Consider the following 16967-nt stretch of genomic DNA (forward strand, 5'->3'; position numbering starts at 1 on the left):
ACCTGAGCACTCTCTGAATCCCAAAAAGTCATGCATCGTCCACATGAGAATGGCTCGGACCGCTGACCATTGCGCTTGCTCATACCTTGCACGGTGACCCCCTCCTCCCACAAAATCTTAAGCTCATTGACTAATGGACGAAGATACACGTCCATATTTTTGACTTTGTAGTGGCCGGGGACAAGTAAGCTAAGGATGAGATGTCCTTTCTTCATAGAAAGCCATGGAGGGATATTGTAGTTGACAAGGACTATAGGCCACACACTGTAAGAAGTGAATGGGTTCACGCCATCCATTGCAAGACCGAGCTGAAGATTCCTTAGCTCTCGGGCAAAGCCTGGGAAGGTAGAGTCAATGTGTCTCCATGCGCGTGAATCCGCTGATATTCGTTGAACTCCATCCGTGGACCTATTTTGCACATGCCACATTGTCAAGCTCACTATGCCGGACGTACGAAACATGTGGTTTATGCGGGGGATAAGCGGAAAGTGTCTGAGAACTTTTTGAGGGATGGTTTGCCCTTGCAAGTCCTGTCGATATCTGTGGGCGCCACACTTTGGACATGTCTCCATAGTCTCGTATTCTCCTCGAAACAGTATGCAATCGTTGATACATGCATGGATGTTATTGTAGTCCATGCCAAGCTTTCGTAAAACATGTCGTGCAATCATCACGAGACTCAGGCATGGTATTTGCAGGTGGTAATATATGATATTTTAATAACTTGAAAAAAAAACATAAACACCTTGAAAAAACACAAATGTTTTTAATAATAGTGCCGAAAAAAATCAACGAAGCGTATGTACAAGGTACATGAACAACTCGGTCACACTCGTATTGCTCCACCCGTATTTTGCTTGCACACTTAAGAGTGCAAGCAGTGTCTTCAGGCGAGATACTCGGCACCCATCATATAATGGTATGGATGCTTCCTCTCTAAGAAAATCAGAAGTCTCAACATCCATGGAAATCAATTCATCGATCATTGCCTCCATCTCAGGCTCCAAGATTGTAGATAGGTCTGGAAGGTTGCCTATCTCCTCTGGCATTGACGGTATAGATTAGCCTTGCAAGTGGTGGATTGGCTCCTGCACTCCATCCATCGCATGCCCACGAACTCTTCTAATTGGCCGCAAAGGGTGTACTCCTCCTTGGGACGAGACATCACCTCCCTGGATAGAAAATTTGCCAGCGAGACCCAATCTTATTGTATATGGTATTCAATTAGCTTGCGAGTACAATGCATGATTGATATTATCTTTTCTTACCGTTTGCTGAAAATCCGCAATCACCTGATCAATGATCTCAGATTGAAACTCGCCAAATCATCGTACGTGTTCTATAGACAATCAACGTTTTCGTCTAATTGCCAGCTTACATTGAGAGCAAGGACATGGGACACATTGATAAAGATACGCCTCGCGATCTTGAACAACAGGACCTTCATCGTTTTCCATTTTGTCTACGTTACAACAAACAATTTGTTTTTGTTATCATTCTTTTTTTTTCTTAGATTGTTATCCTCTCCTTCCATCTCTCTCTTTTTCTAAGACCACGACTACGACTATAACCACGACCACGGCTACGACTACGACTACAACTACGACTACAACAATATCATAGTACCCTAGTATCTAGTACCTAGTACCTAGCATATAGTATCATAGAACACTAGTATTTAGTACCTAGTACTCAGTACCTAGCACATAATATCATAACATCTTAGTATCTAGCACCTAGTACTCTAATATCATAGTGCCAAGTACCCAGTACTATGATACTATGTAGCAGGTGCTAGGGTACCTTAAGCATTATGCAGTAGATGTGAGGTTCTATGGTACTAGTTCCTAGAGAATAGGGTAATATCACACCATGTGCTAGGTACTAGGCACTAGGTACTAAAGACAAGGCTACTATGAGAGTGTGTGCTAGATACAAGGCACTAGGTACTAGCTACTAGCTACTAGGGTACTTTGCTACTAGGTAATAGGTGCTAGGGTACTAAGTGCTTTGTGCTAAGTAATAGGTAATTGTGACTAGATAATAGGTTACTATGATACTATGTGCTAGGTACTTATGACTAGATACTAGGGTATTATGATACTAGTGTAAACACTTGGTAATCGATACTAGTGTACTAGGATACTATGTGCTAAGTACCAAATACTTCAGTACTAAAAGGTACTCAATAGTGGGTAGTAGATTTAGGGTTCTATGATACTATGTATTAGGTACTAGGTGCTAAATAATAGGGTATTATGATAGTATGTAATAGATACAAGGTAGTACATACTAGGGTACTATGATACTATATAATAGATAGTAAATACTTGGCTAGCATGATATTATGCAATAGATAGTAAATACTTCGCTAGCATGATAATATTGAATAGATAGTAAATATTAGGATACCATGATATTATGTAATAGGTAGAAGGTACTAGATATTGTACCCACAATTGCTGTTGTACCCACAAAAAGAGTACACTATGTGGGTACAATAGCACCTATGGGTACAGTATATGGGTACAATAGAAATTGTAGGTATAATATGTGGGTACACACATATTATACCTACAATTTGCTAGATAGATAAATAATATCTATCTATCTATCTATCTATGTAACTTTGTTTCTATGTCTCTATCTATCTCTTTATCTATCTATCCATCTATCTATCCATCTATCTATTAATCTATCTATCTACCTATTTATCTATCTATCTACCTATCTATCTATCTATCTATCTATCTATTTTTCTATCTATCTATCTACCTTCATAATACTTGGGTACAATAGCAAATATGGGTAGTAAAGAAGAAGAGAAGTTGTAACATTGACTATTATACCCACATATTGTTACATTTGTCAATTTGGCTTCTCTTCTGTCTATTTTTATTTGTACCCTTTGTACATAGATGTATACACAAATATAGAGAGGGGGAGAGTGAAATATGATGGTACCCTTGTGCCAACACAAGTGGAAGCTTATATAATGTAGTTTCTAGGATAATGTATTTGTACCCTTTGTACCTAGATGCATACACAAATATAGAGAGCAGGAGGGTAAAATACGATGGTACCCTTGTGCTGACACAAGTGGAAGCTTGATTCTAGGATACTATGAGGCTATGGGGATGATGCTAAGAGGGTACTATGATGGTATGTGCTAGGTACATGGACTCATTCTTAGTGAGGTGAATCGCCAATCCTATTCTTAGTGAGGTGGACTCATTCTTAGTACACACTATCATAGTACCCTAAGCTTATTGTAAGGTCCTATTTACTTTTCTCTCTTTCTCTCCCTCCCTCTTTCTCTCCCTCTCTCATTTCCTCTCCCTCCCTCACCCTGACCCTCTCTTTCTCTCTTTCCCTATTAGGTTTAATGACTTTTCTCTCTTTTTCTCTCTCCTCTCTCTCTCATATTTCTTTTTCTCTCTCCTCTCCCTCTCTCACCCTCACCCTCTCTTTTTCTCTTTCTCTATTAGGTTTAATTATTTTTTTCTCTTTTTCTCTCTCCTCTCCCTTATCATTTTTCTCTCTCTCCTCTCCCTCTCTCATTTCCTCTCCCTCCCTCACCCTGACCCTCTTTTTCTCTCTTTCCCTATTAGGTTTAATGATTTTTCTCTTTTTCTCTCTCCTCTCTCTCTCATTTTTTTCTCTCTCCTCTCCCTCTCTCATTTACCTTTCTCTCTTTCTCTCCCTCTCTCATTTCCTCTCCCTCCCTCACCTTGACTCTCTCTTTCTCTATTAGATTTAATGATTTTTTTCTATTTTTCTCTCTTCTCTCCCTCTCTCATTTCCCTTTCTTTCTTTCTTTCTCTCCCTCTCTCATTTCCTCTCCCTCCCTCACCCTGACCCTCTCTTTCTCTCTTTTCCCATTAGGTTTAATGATCTTTCTCTCTTTTTCTCTCTCCTCTTTCTCTCTCATTTCTTTTTCTCTCTTCCTCACCCACACCCTCTCTTTCTCTCTTTTCCTATTATGTTTAACATCTTATCTCTTTTTCTCTCTCCTCTCATTCTCTCTTTTTTTCTCTTTCCTCTCCCTCTCTCATTTCCTTTTGCTCTCTTCCTCTCCCTCTCTCATTTCCCTATTATGTTTTCGTCTCCCTCCCTCTCCCTCTCTCATTTCCTCCCTCTCCTTCTCTCTCTCCCTCTCTCATTTCCTCTCCCTCTCCCTCCCCCTCTCTTTCTCTCTCCCTCCCTCTTCCTTTCCCATTTCATCCCCCTCTCCCTCTCCCTCTCTTTCTCTCTCTTCCTCCCTCTCCCTCTCTTTAATTTCCCTCTCTTTCTATCTCTCCCTCTCCCTCTCCCTCTCTCATTATATACAAATTATACAACAAATAAATAAAAAAGATAGAGGATACACTCTCCCTCCCTCTCGTTCTCTCATTTTATCCCCCTCCCTCTTCCATTTCCTCCCTCTCCCTCTCCCTCTCCTTCTCTTTCTCTCTCTCCCTCCCTCTCCCTCTCCCTCCCTTCCTCTCTCTCTCTCTCCCTGCCCTCCCTCCCCCTCCCCCTCCCTCTCCCTCTTCCTCTCTTTCTCTCTCATTTCCTCTCCCTCTCTCTCAATATATACACAAATTATATTAAAAAAAGTAAAAGAGAGAGAGAATGCACTCTCCCTCGCTCTCCCTCTCTCATTTCCTCCCACTCCCTCTCCCTCTCCCTCTCTTTCTCTTTCTCTTTCTCCCTCCCTCTCCCTCTCTTTCTCTCTCTCCCCCTCTCTTTCTCTCTCTCTCTCTCTCTCTCTCTCTCTCTCTCTCTCTCTCTCTCTCTCTCTCTCTCTCATTTCCTCTCCCTCTCTCAGTATATACAAATTAAACCCTAAACAAGTAAAAGAGAGAGAGAATGGACTCACCGTAAAGATTTGGCGAGGGTTTGGCAGCTCTTCTTCGCGACGGCGGCTCCTCCTCTCCTTCATGAACGGCGGCGGCGGCGGCAAGCCTTCTTCCTCTCCCTCTCTCACCCTCTATGCAAAACAGTTGTTCTCTCCGCTCTCTCTCTCTCGAAATGTCTCACGAATGCGCGAAATGAAACGCGCTCGGGTTTTGGCCCTCTTTTTTTTCCCTATGGGGCGTCGCTATTTGACGCCGCTATTTCTGCGTCGCTACCCGCCATCGCTATACATGCGTTTCCTTGTAGTGAAATCCCATGTGTACTAGCAACCCGAAAATCCCCACTTATCCCTCCTCTAATGCTGAAGGAAACAATGCAATTTTGGGATAGCACTTAGCTCACATGGAGATGCTAAGTATACTGAAAACAAGCCATGAAATAAATGAGCTAGTGAGGGGTCAAAGTGGTAAAAAATTTATCCCACCAGATGTAGTGAATGATAAAAAAGAAAAGGGCTTATGTTCTAAGTGCAAGGATAAGTACACATCAAATTGGAAAAATGAAGATGAGGATTCAAATGCTTTGAATACTATAAATACCATGGTACATGTTGAAAATGATGAGTATGAAGAGGACTTAGAGCAAGAGCACTTCTATGACCCGTTGGATGGGTTCCACTTTGACCTGAGTGGTTGGTTGCCTTGTGACCTTAGTTTGATTGTCTCTACTACACCCTCTCATGCTGCCACTTCCATTTATCCCATCTTTGTGGATGCATAGATAGAGTCTAATAGCCTTAGCACACTACACACTCAAGGAAAAATCAATGGAAAGAATGTATTCATTCTAATTGATAGTGGTAGCACACACAGTAGCCATTGATCGGTTGAAATGTTTTCCCACTGATTTTTCAACACCCCCTCAAAGTTCAAGTTGCTAAGAGGAAATCAACACACACATATGTTCTAAGGTACCCATATGCTTGCTTTGACACCAATTATAAAGAAGAGGATTGGAGAGAGAGAAGACTGTAGAGAGGAGAGAGATAGAGAGAAATTAGGAGAGAGAGAGCGAGAGAGAGAGAGAGAGACTAGAGGAGAGAGAAAGAAGGGGAAGAAGCCATGGAAGCTTGGAGAAGGTGAAGAAGCTGTTTTTTAGATACCCTAACTAAGTCTTGTTACACCTTTTATACCTTGTCAATGTGATCGAGTATTTTCCCGTGGTTCCTATGCAATCTCACTCTTTACACTTGATGTTATCATGGTTGGTATCAGTATGAATGAGAATGATTACATCACTTGATAGTTGGCACAATTTTCTCAAAAACTTTAAAGAGAAGGCTATGCCCTCCCCTATTAACTAGACTATGATGCCATCATAACATACATAATTCAAGATCTAAGTATTGGTTCACCAATTGAGCTTTATTTGTTCTTAATTGCAACTACTTTGAAATTCATAATATTCTAATACTTAGCTCCCCTCTTTTCGCATTTGTTCTACCTCGTGGTCTCTTCTTTTGCTAGACTACACCAACATAGCATCGAAAAGAACATCAATGGTACGTTTGCATTTAATTAATTTGAAAAAATAGTAACAATGCATCATTTGAGTACAAGATCTTTGAAAAACATTGCTATTTTTGGTCTATTTTTAAAAGTTGTCATTCTACCTACTTAGTCACAAAGTGTTCTCATGAGCACTTTCCTCACAAGAGCATCACTACACATCTTCAAAAGGAAAATTTATATTCTCCCCCACTTAATTGCGAAGCATTCATATGAGCACTACTACATGATCTATAAAATAGCACAGAGGACATTAGTAGATTTGAAAAGTATCAAATCTTTCTTTTGTTTTCACTAACAATAAATAAATTAAGATGACAATTTCTTTTGTGTTGTTTAAAACTTTGTGCAATCTATCTATCTCATTACTCGCTTGCCCACTTTAGTGTGTGACACATTTTCTTTCACTATATAAAGTATACCAATCATAAATCTTCCTACAGCTATTAAGCAACAATCATACTCTAGCTCTACCGGATCTCTCTCTCTCTCTCAACTATCTCTCCCTCTTTCTATCAATAGGACCTTGTGGATTCCTCTCCTTGATGCCTTTGTGAAGGGTAAGGGGTGGGGCTTGCTTGCCTATAGTGGAGGTGAAAGTCATGTTGTTGGTGGGGGGGGGGGGGGGGGGGGGTTTTGAGTTAATGATGTGGAAGGAGAGGGATAGGACAAGGAGGGGAGTTTGGCATCCCCCCATCCCCCATCCCCCCCCCCCCCCCCCCGCAAAATAGCACCCTTGGTTTGATGGTAGGTAGGGAGGTGGGGGTGGTTGGGGTGGTGAGGTGGAGAGGGAGGGGGCACATGATTTGATCACTTCCCTAGCCCCTCCATTAGCTCTACCCCCTTACCTTACTTACTGTCATTGCTATTAAATTTAGTTATTAACTTAACCTATTTTACTAACCTAACTAACTTGATTAGCCTTACTAACTCAACTAGTTATCTTACATAAGTAACTTAATTAGTTGATACTGACCTAATAAACTAACTTTTGCCAACTAAAGTGAAATTAACTAACTTTTGTGACTAAAGGAAAGAGTGTCATATATTCACTTCCCAAAAATTGCAATTCACTAGTGAGCTTATATATTATTTAGAGGTGTTTGTGCATATATAGCAATGAAGGTCATATAGCAGGACAACATTTTTATTGAGGAAGACATGTATGTTACAACAAGGGTCTTTGAGGCCTTAAGAGTGTGTTTAAGCAAGCATTAGTCTAAAGGGGGGGTCCCTAAAGTGTGTTTATATGGTAAGTGTATTTAAATAATAAAAATTTTGTAAAAGGGATTCACATAGCCAAAGGTAAAAAAGTAGAGTTTCTCCCTCATTTCTCCTACATTGAAGGGTAAAGGGTGGCTTCATGAGCAAAACTACCTCTAAGGGCTAAGGGTATGTTCACATATTTATGGTCCCTATTAAAAATCATAAAGGGGGACTTGAGAGGTGTATTCTTATGGCTTCCTTAGAAGCTTATCTTGAGTTAATTAATTCAAATGTGTTTCAAGGTCAAAATCCTAGCTACATTTATCTTTAAAAAATTGAAAACACAAAATATTCAAGTTAACAGCTTTAGAAGTTCCTAAAAGACATAAAAATTGGACACATGACATTGACCATTTCTTCTTTTATTTGTTTGTTTGAACCTTGCCATGAGATCCAATCAAGAAAGTTGCAAAGACTATCAAAAAATACTCTAGATATTGAGGGGTGTCAATTTTGTTTTATGTATGCAAACACAATTATGGTCTAAGTCATAAACAAATATGGTAAGCCTATTATACAACTTGTTTTACAAAATGTGATATGTATTTGCATCGATCATTAGGCTTCGTCATACCCATTTTACAAAGACACTTTAAGATGCATTGTGGAGCTACCTAGTGAAGGGTTTGAACCCATAACCATATCAAACTCGCACACATTGACTTCGAAGTGGGCCACAACTTGTTGGTAATAATACTAGATGTTTAATTCTTACAGCCCTAATATGTCACAAAAATGTTATGAACGGGTGCTTGGGTGTTGGGAAGGAAGGATGGTTTCATTAATGAAAGACCATGGATAGCTATGATAGTAGTTTTAGTTATTGCATTTTTGTCATGTCACAGAAGATTTCATAAAATGATTGGTTAGAACTTCATAAATCATTATATGATTGGTGAGAATTTCATTACAAGGACTTCATGAATCATCCTCTTTTCCTTCCCATGTCATTATAATTGTTTAAGCTCTTTTCCTTCCCATGTCATTATAATTGTTTGAGCATTAAAGAATGATTATGAAAAGAGTTGGCACCCCTTCTATTGTTAATCGTTCAATAACCAAAAAACATTAAAGCAAAGCAGATTTTTAGAATGTTGAACAAATGATGTTTCTCTGATGAAACCTTACTATATTTGCAAGGTTTGAAATGTGAGGATGGGTGGTTGGCTAGATCTAGCATGAGTTGTACATGGTCACTGGTTGGAGTGGTGGTCCTCTTGGATCTGGTAGGGATTCCTAGGGAATAGGACTAAGTTGGCCTTGAAGATAGGTGTGGTAACAATTGTGCCTCAAAAGTCTACATTATACATGGCTAGTGCATTAGAGATCTAACACGTAAAGCCATGAGGAGTTGTGAAAGTCAGTTTACCCTCCACATGCAAGTCAATGACTTTCGGACCATACATGCAAGTACCATGCATCGACGTGCCGTCACTCAACACCATGTGTGCAAGTCTTCAACCAGTTAACAGAGTACCCTTGAGTTTTTCAGGGTGCTTTCTTAACTTCAACTAGTCTTGAGATGTAAGAGCCAATTAAAACAGTGAGAGTGGATGGAGTTAAAGTTCACTCCGCATGAACCATGCATGTTAACTTGTACTCTAAGTAGTTCATGTTTGATGGAATGATGGTACTTTATCTTCATTTAACACTACAATGGCATGCTTTGGGCTTTCTATCTCCTTGTGCCTCTTAAAAGGTGCATTGATTACATGCTCTAGAAAATGTCAACTTGTGTGGGGATGGTTCACTTGCATGATGGAAGAGTTGCACATGCAAGTCAAGGGACTTGAGAGTGCCTTGGCCCTAAGTTGTTGGCACACAGAGGAAGTCCTCCATCCACGATTCACCCAGATCATAACTCAATCGAACGAACGAGCGGAGGTAGAACTCGACGCGCGTGTGTCCTGGCTCTTATTATGGCAATGAGAGACGAAATGTAGCCTTATCGGAAGGGCGACGTGGCCCTGCAAGGGGTGGGCCCAAAGCCTCTGTGAGCCACAAGAGAGGATCACGCACATCAATTTCTACTTTCCCAAAGACTCTCTCTCTCTCTCTCTCTCTCCAGTACCTAAAATAACCAGACATTACCAATTTTGCCAGCTTGTCTCATATTTCTCTCTCTGTCTCAGTCTCTGGTTATGACTGTCTGTGCCTGTGCCCCTCCCCTGTTCCTCTGTATCTGTGTACTCCAGGTCTGGCCATAGCCCACCAACTCTCCCACCTCGCCCTGCCCTCCCTCGGCCCTGGAGCATGCCGCGCTCCTGCGATGTCTGCCAGACCTCCTCCGCCCTCGTTTACTGCCGCGCCGACGCCGCCTACCTCTGCATGGCCTGCGACGTCAAGGTCCATGGCGCCAACAAGCTCGCCTCCCGCCACGAGCGCGTCTGGATGTGCGAGGTCTGCGAGCAGGCCCCTGCCGTGGTCACCTGCAAGGCTGACGCCGCTGCCCTCTGCGCCGCCTGTGACACCGACATCCACACTGCCAATCCCCTCGCTAGCAGGCATGAGAGGTTCCCTGTGATGCCGTTCTTTGAACCCCCGGCCGCTGCTGTGGTTGGCCTTGCGACCATCGATGCGGTCTACACCAATGGATGCGAGGCAGGATCGGTCAAGGATGAAGGGCTTGGTAATGAAGGTGACTCGGAGGATGACGATGAGGAGAGATCTGCGGCGGAAGCGGAGTCGTGGCTTGTGCCCCCTGATGGGGCATGCAAGAACAGTGAAATGTTTGATGTGGAGCACCCTGACTCTGGCATAAGGTCCTACTCCAGCTCCTTTAAGGCTAAGCCAAAGAAGGACAACAATGGTGTCGGGTTCTTCCCTGATGATGACTTGTACTTAGATCTGGAGCATGCATCTGTGATGGGGTCTTCGAAGGTTACAATCGGAGACAGCATTGTGCCTGTACACCATCCAGTCAATTCCTTTGGTCCGAAGTACATCCATGCAGTCACTTCCAGCCTCTTTGAGCTGGATCATCCTTTAAAGGGAGGATACAACCTGGCTACAGAATCTCTCAGTCACAGCGTAAGCTCACTCTCTGCTGTTTTGGTTTTCTTCTGTATTTTAAAAGCTTGTGTAACTGCTTCATAAAATTCTTTTCAGAGGTTTAAGCGTATCATTGTTAGTTATGTCGGTGTGTGTATCTCAATGCTGCACCTAGTAATGAGATGTGTCTGCTGCTTTGTTCTGCAACGCCTGATTTGAGCTGCAGGAAATGGTTTTGATATTTTATGGGGCTTTTTCCTGGGGTCGTGTCTGTTCTGCTTGTCTACTTCCAAGCTTTACTTGTTTATGGGAGGGAGGATCTTCTAGTTGTATTTCTTCCCATTATGGATTTATATAACTCACTGATCGATCGTTGTTGTCTGCTAACAGTCACAGCTGTCCGTCTTCCGATCTAATATGTATGACACTGCTATGTGATTTGATATGTTCTTTTCTTGTTTGTCTTTACTGCACAGTCACTAGATGTATTGCCCACTTGTCATGTTGGTCTATCTCTAAATATTATTAATGTTGATCGGTATGCTTTTATTTTATTTATGTGTATCATTAGTCCTTGCTTCTTTGTCGTGGTTTACGACAATTCTACTATCCTTTTCATGTTCACCTGTTTCTCCACGCTGATTATTCCTAGTGTATATCTCTAAATATTATTAATGTTGATCGGTATGCTTTTATTTTATTTATGTGTATCATTAGTCCTTGCTTCTTTGTCGTGGTTTACGACAATTCTACTATCCTTTTCATGTTCACCTGTTTCTCCACGCTGATTATTCCTAGTGTATATCACCTTAGAAGTTCTATGTTTCTCCACTGCAGCTCTGGCTGACTATCAAGATGTTCTTTGTTACTGCAGATAACTTCAAGTTCTCACGACTTTGGAGTGGTTCCTGATTCAGCTCTAAGTGATGTGTCCATGCCTGTGACTGCCTTTACAGCTGCCCAACAGATGCCTCAAGGGCAGACTGTGACACAGTTAGAACCTATGGCCAGAGAGGCGCGTGTGATGCGGTATAGGGAGAAGAGAAAGAACCGGAAGTTTGAGAAAACAATCAGATATGCTTCTCGAAAGGCCTACGCTGAAATACGGCCAAGAGTTAAAGGAAGATTCGTGAAAAGATCAGAAATTCAAGTTGCTGAGATGTTTTCTGTTGTACCCGAGACCGCATATGGTGTTGTGCCTACCTTGTAGATACAGATCATCTCAACCTGACTGGATTGTTCTGTTGTGAATGCTTGGAAGTGGAAGAAGTTTTTTCTGAGCTTCTTGGTAATCCAATCCTCCTCTCTGAAGTCCTTGGACTGGGTGCCCTTGGACTCTTGTATTTTAAGCCCTGTGCCCAGGGCATAAGTTACATTTAATTGCTAACGCACCACTGGTCATTCGAAGTACAAATGCTTTTGGATGGTTTAGGGGGACTGATGAATTTTGGATGGTATAATGAGGTTGATGTTAATGACATTGCAGTTGGTGAAATGCATGGGACCTGTCATATTTAGGCTGGTTAGACACCATCTTCGTGGATACCGGGGACTTGTTAGACCTGCATTTGAGGTTGCTTTTTTGGGGAGTCTGGGCCAGGTGCAAGGGCAATCCATGGTGTACCAATTTTAATTATTGCATAGTAATAATCTCAAGAAATGATCTTGATAATGATGTGGGTGCACTTTGGCTGTGGGCTATGACAGGAGTTGGTATAGTCTCTTGAATTGTTGATACTGAGAGGCTGCTTACAAATTATGACTTTGGGTGGGCCTATGGCCTCCCCTGATGTTGCTCCTTGATGTTTGCTTGCTGTATTGATTACTTTTGCAGCATGTGATTGTTGTGTCTGTCGGCAGTATTTATTGATGGGAATAACACCCGCCTTTCACCTACAGGAGAGGCGCCACCTTGGAGCAGCAGTCCAACGGTGGGTCTTGAAACTCTGATCTCCCACAACTCATGCACACTTTCCCAACCAATTGGGCTGCCACTCTTTGGTACAGTCTAAATTTTTACAGTAATTAGAGTGGGAACTGGTGATAAACCTTCCAACAGGATGTAGCCCAGCTACCCACAAGCATTTGACTCGGCTGTGCATACAAGATACCTACAGACACACTCAGCTTTCTGGCAATGGAATGAGCCAGCTTCACATATATTGGACTCTAACCTTGGAATCCATGACTCATTGGAAGTTGCTTGGTATTCACCATGCTTTGGAAAAAAGGGTTACTTGGTATAAATGAATATAAAACATGAAGCGAGTTGGAATATCTACGCAGTAGCTCAATGATAGCAAGTAAGCTATCCTGAGTGGGGTGATAAAGATGCTACAAGCATATAAGTATCAATGCCAAATTGCATGCTCTAAGGAATGTTAACATGAAGCATGTGGGCACATTCATCTATCCCAAGTGTTCATCAAGTAAAGGGTATTTGCTATTCTCCTCCATGATTTTGGGGGGTCGGGGGGCGCCTAGGGGGGTGTACCAATGGGGATAAGTGTTTAGGATGAAAAGTGAAGGGACATGTCCACTTGCACGATCACTTGTGTATTGGTGAGAGTTTGCTTTCTACCACGTGTGGCAAAATCACCCTGAAGGGTTGAATTTCTAACAAATGTTGGTGGCTTCTAAGTGAGGCGCCATGTCTTACACATCTATTTTATTAACCTTATTGAAATTTCCTACATACTACGGTAAGGGGGGACCAATAAAATGACAGCCCTTGATGCAAATCCACTACTCCCCCTTGTCAAAGAGTATCAGGGTGCTGGTATCAAAACACAAACTTGATGTTGGGATTGGACGGCATGAACCTGTCCTGAACCCCCTTCAACTATGTGGCATGTTCCTTCAAAAGCCCATGTTTGCAGCATATTAATGGTTATTTTCATACCATTGAATGACCTTTGAGAGCTTCAATCTTGCTATTATGTGGAGCATTGTAAGGGGTAATGTTTTTTATTCTTACCCCCTTCATTCTTGTGAATGTTGGTGATGGAGGATTTCACAAATTTCTAGCAAATTGGATTTTCGAAAGGGGCCCAACTAGATGTGCCACTGGACTGTCCACTTATTCTAACCCTTTTTTCTTAGATACTAACCTTATTTGCTCCAATTAGATGAGGAATTCGAACAAATTGCCTATGCAAAATCGATTTTCCCTAAATATAGGCTTAGAAAAAAGTGGGGAGGATATTGAAACTGTTCACGAAGAAATTGGCTAAGGCCGGATGCATAATATTTTACTACTATGCTTGTAAATACTCGACGGTTTGATGATTGAATATTTATCGATTCGGATTGAAAAACGATGCGTTTGGCGGACGTGCCGTGCTTTTGCATTCATCGTTTCGATAGGAAAAACGCTGCATTGGGCCGATGCGCCTTTCCTTCCTTCCGTCTTCGCGCCTGTCCGTGGCCTCTCGAGGCGCATATAGGCGTGCATGCGTGCCCTTGCGCTCTCCCGAGACGTACAGAACAAACCGAGATCCGACCCAACGATTATCGCCATCAGAAAGAATTAGAGTGTATACAATGCCATCGACTGTAATCGTAGCTGCGGATTCAGACACGATCATCACCCAGAGGCGGCCCGATGATCGTCGATGCCTGAGGCGAGGCCTACCGCACGTGTTTGACTGCGTGCTGGAGCTGCCGGTGAACGAGGACACGCACGTCCGGGTGGAGGAGAGCGACGAGTGCCTGGTCTTTTCTGTGCCATTCCCTCGAACCCACCACGATCACTCCAGCAGCTCCTCCGGCCAGCCGCAGTTCCGGGTGGAGGTGGTGCAGCTTGTAGCCGGCGCCGCCCCGGCCGGCGGGCCCGCCAAGGTTCGGCTGGCAGGCGAGGGACCCACCGCCCTGAGAGAGTTGCTGAGAGAGCTGGGTCTGCCGCAGTGGCGCTGCCGCCTGCCTCCCTCCTGCTGCCCCCGCTCCGCCACCCTCGCCTACCTCCACGACTATTGCACCCTCCTCCTCACCATCCCCAAACAGTAGACTCCACCCTCCCAAGAATTTCTACTCTACTCTCTCTCTCTCTCTCTCTCACATTGGAAATTGGAAACAAGCACTTTGGAGTGGGTTCTCATTGTTAGAGCTATATAATAGTACAACTCATTGGAAACAAGCTCTTAGAGCCATATAATAGCACATCTCTTGTACTTTTTAACGATCTAACACTTTTAGCATTTCCCAATTAGATTAGTGATGTCTATGACCTATCAACATTACTTTCAAGTACACATTCTAAGAGTTATTTTAACATTTTTCTCCAACTTTTCTTCCCCATTTAGTGGTTACCAACTTTCTTATAAATAAAACTACTCTCTCACATGTATGTTGCCTAAGCGCTTTTTAGGAGAGTGATGTTGATGAATAGTTATAGATTGTTGATATTCTTCTATAAAACTTTAAATGTTTTGGACCAATATTTAAGCATGTACCTCAAAAGAAGATTTATTCAAAAATATTGAATAAAGCGTTGAAATGTCAAAAATTGGTCTTATAGACCAAATAAGAGCTATTAAAATCTCCATGTATGACCAAACATATGTAGCTTCCAATTCCCTCTAAGTGCTTCTAATTGTACCATGCATCCACTTGACAAAAACAAACCAACAAGACCTTTGTCTTGTAAACAAATTTCTTACGTCAAATGAAGAATCGTACATCACTAGTAAAATGGGCCAAGGAAATATGGTACATGGCATAAATAAATATCTAATATTACTACTTATGATGCCACGCTTCTTGATGCCTACGTTGCATTCACAGTTCCAGTACAATTCTGATTTGTATGAATGGTTTCTTCTAAGGCTGAGTGACATTGTACAATATTATTCCACTAACTTGTACATAACTGAACAATCCATTGCATTTGTTTGTGTACAAATAATTTTCTAAACAATGAAAACATGTACTCACCATAAGAGCATTATCCTTATAATGCTTGGAAGCATTGTAACATCTCTTATGCAAGGTAGGAATGAACTATGATGCATTATGGTACAAGTAATGTGGTCATGAAAATCTCAATTTTTAGTTGAGTTCTTTAAATATTTTAAACTAGAACTAGTAGCAAATTGCCATCAAGTTCCATAAAGTAAATGTGAGATAATACATGTGGAAAGCAATATAAGCTCAAGCTTTGGAAGACTTGACAAGAAGAAAAAAGTCCTTAATGGAGCTCCAAGGATGGAAATATTGAAGGTACAAGACATTGAGGAGCCTTAATTGACCTCAAAGGTATATAAGAAACAAGAAACATCAAGGCCCTACTGTTTTCATGTAAGACATAACTTGACTAGTAGTTCAAGTTCCCTAGGCTTGCTAAGAAGAATATACACGTTGCTACCTTGAGATCCATAGATTTTCTCAAAAGAATGTGCAAATAGCTCTACCAAAAATTCCAATCCTCATTAGTAATTGTTGTCATTCATCAACAACATTTTCTTCAATACCAAGGCTTGTGCTTTATTTATCTTGGTTCAATATTCATTCTTTATGCTTCAATACATGCATGATACCAAAATCTAGGATCATATGGATAAAAAGTCTTTAAATCTCTAATTTATTTTCTTTTCATCCTTTGATCATGTGGCACATATATATTTATTCAAAAAAAGAGAAAAAATAAAAGAAAAAATGCATCACGGGCACTATACTACATGTAGAAGTCCTTAAGTTAGGTATGTTTAGAGGTTCCATCTCTAAACTCCTAGATCTATTTCCATTTCCCAATATTCATTGATAGCCATACTTCGGAAGCTCAACTCTCCAGACTTGTCTACATAAGTCACTTGTTCTTTTCTCTTTGTTCTTCTGCTTTGTCTAGTGTAATCAAATTAATAGTGGAAAGGCAAGCAAGAAAAGAAAATCTCTTCATTAGGGGAAATTTGAGGTTTGACCAAAATATTCCCTCAAAAAATGGGGCCATGGTAAATCTTTTGCAAATAAACTCCAAACTTGTCAGAGATTACATTTTTTTCATTCGCCTTTCCTCCAATAACGACATCCTTTCCCATCTGCATCCACCAAGCTTCCTTGCTTTTTACTACCTAAGTTTGCAAAGTTCTTACAACATTAGCTACACATCAACCTCGACTCTTCCATCTTTTACAACCTATAATCTTGATCCCATGGACATCCAAGTTATCCATTAAAAGAAGTATCAATTAAGTGTCTATCAAAAGTGACATGATCTCTCAAAATGAGCAAGAAAAAGTGTAAATGAGATCTTTTCTTTTAGATGGCACACATATACTAATTTGATAAATGAAAGCCTATCTAATTTCA

At 41.4% G+C, this 16967-nt stretch overlaps 2 protein-coding genes across 2 annotated transcripts; both read left to right on the forward strand.

The window, feature by feature from the left end:
* The first annotated feature begins 9741 nt into the window (after positions 1–9741).
* COL4 (zinc finger CONSTANS-like protein) lies at positions 9742–12078 on the forward strand. The gene is made up of 2 exons (XM_087684880.1): positions 9742–10703; positions 11539–12078. The coding sequence occupies exons 1-2, from the start codon at positions 9927–9929 to the stop codon at positions 11872–11874; spliced, it is 1113 nt and encodes a 370-aa protein (XP_087541006.1). The 5' UTR covers positions 9742–9926; the 3' UTR covers positions 11875–12078.
* A 137-nt stretch (positions 12079–12215) lies between these two features.
* Positions 12216–14881, forward strand: LOC148031360 (uncharacterized). Its single transcript, XM_087684881.1, has one exon. It carries the CDS (start codon positions 14052–14054, stop codon positions 14667–14669), a length of 618 nt encoding a protein of 205 aa, XP_087541007.1. The 5' UTR covers positions 12216–14051; the 3' UTR covers positions 14670–14881.
* The last annotated feature ends 2086 nt before the right edge of the window (positions 14882–16967 follow it).

This window comes from Lygodium microphyllum, chromosome 9 (genome assembly GCF_053477565.2).
Source record: "Lygodium microphyllum isolate KBCC chromosome 9, Lygodium_microphyllum_v1.1.10, whole genome shotgun sequence".
Lineage (NCBI taxonomy): Eukaryota > Viridiplantae > Streptophyta > Polypodiopsida > Schizaeales > Lygodiaceae > Lygodium > Lygodium microphyllum.

Bases quoted from the DNA above. Each gene is read 5' to 3' on its own strand.
- COL4 (XM_087684880.1), top strand. From the start codon at position 9,927: ATGCCGCGCTCCTGCGATGTCTGCCAGACCTCCTCCGCCCTCGTTTAC. The intron at 10,704-11,538 runs GTAAGCTCACTC...TTGTTACTGCAG, and splicing joins CAGAATCTCTCAGTCACAGC to ATAACTTCAAGTTCTCACGA.
- LOC148031360 (XM_087684881.1), top strand. From the start codon at position 14,052: ATGCGCCTTTCCTTCCTTCCGTCTTCGCGCCTGTCCGTGGCCTCTCGA.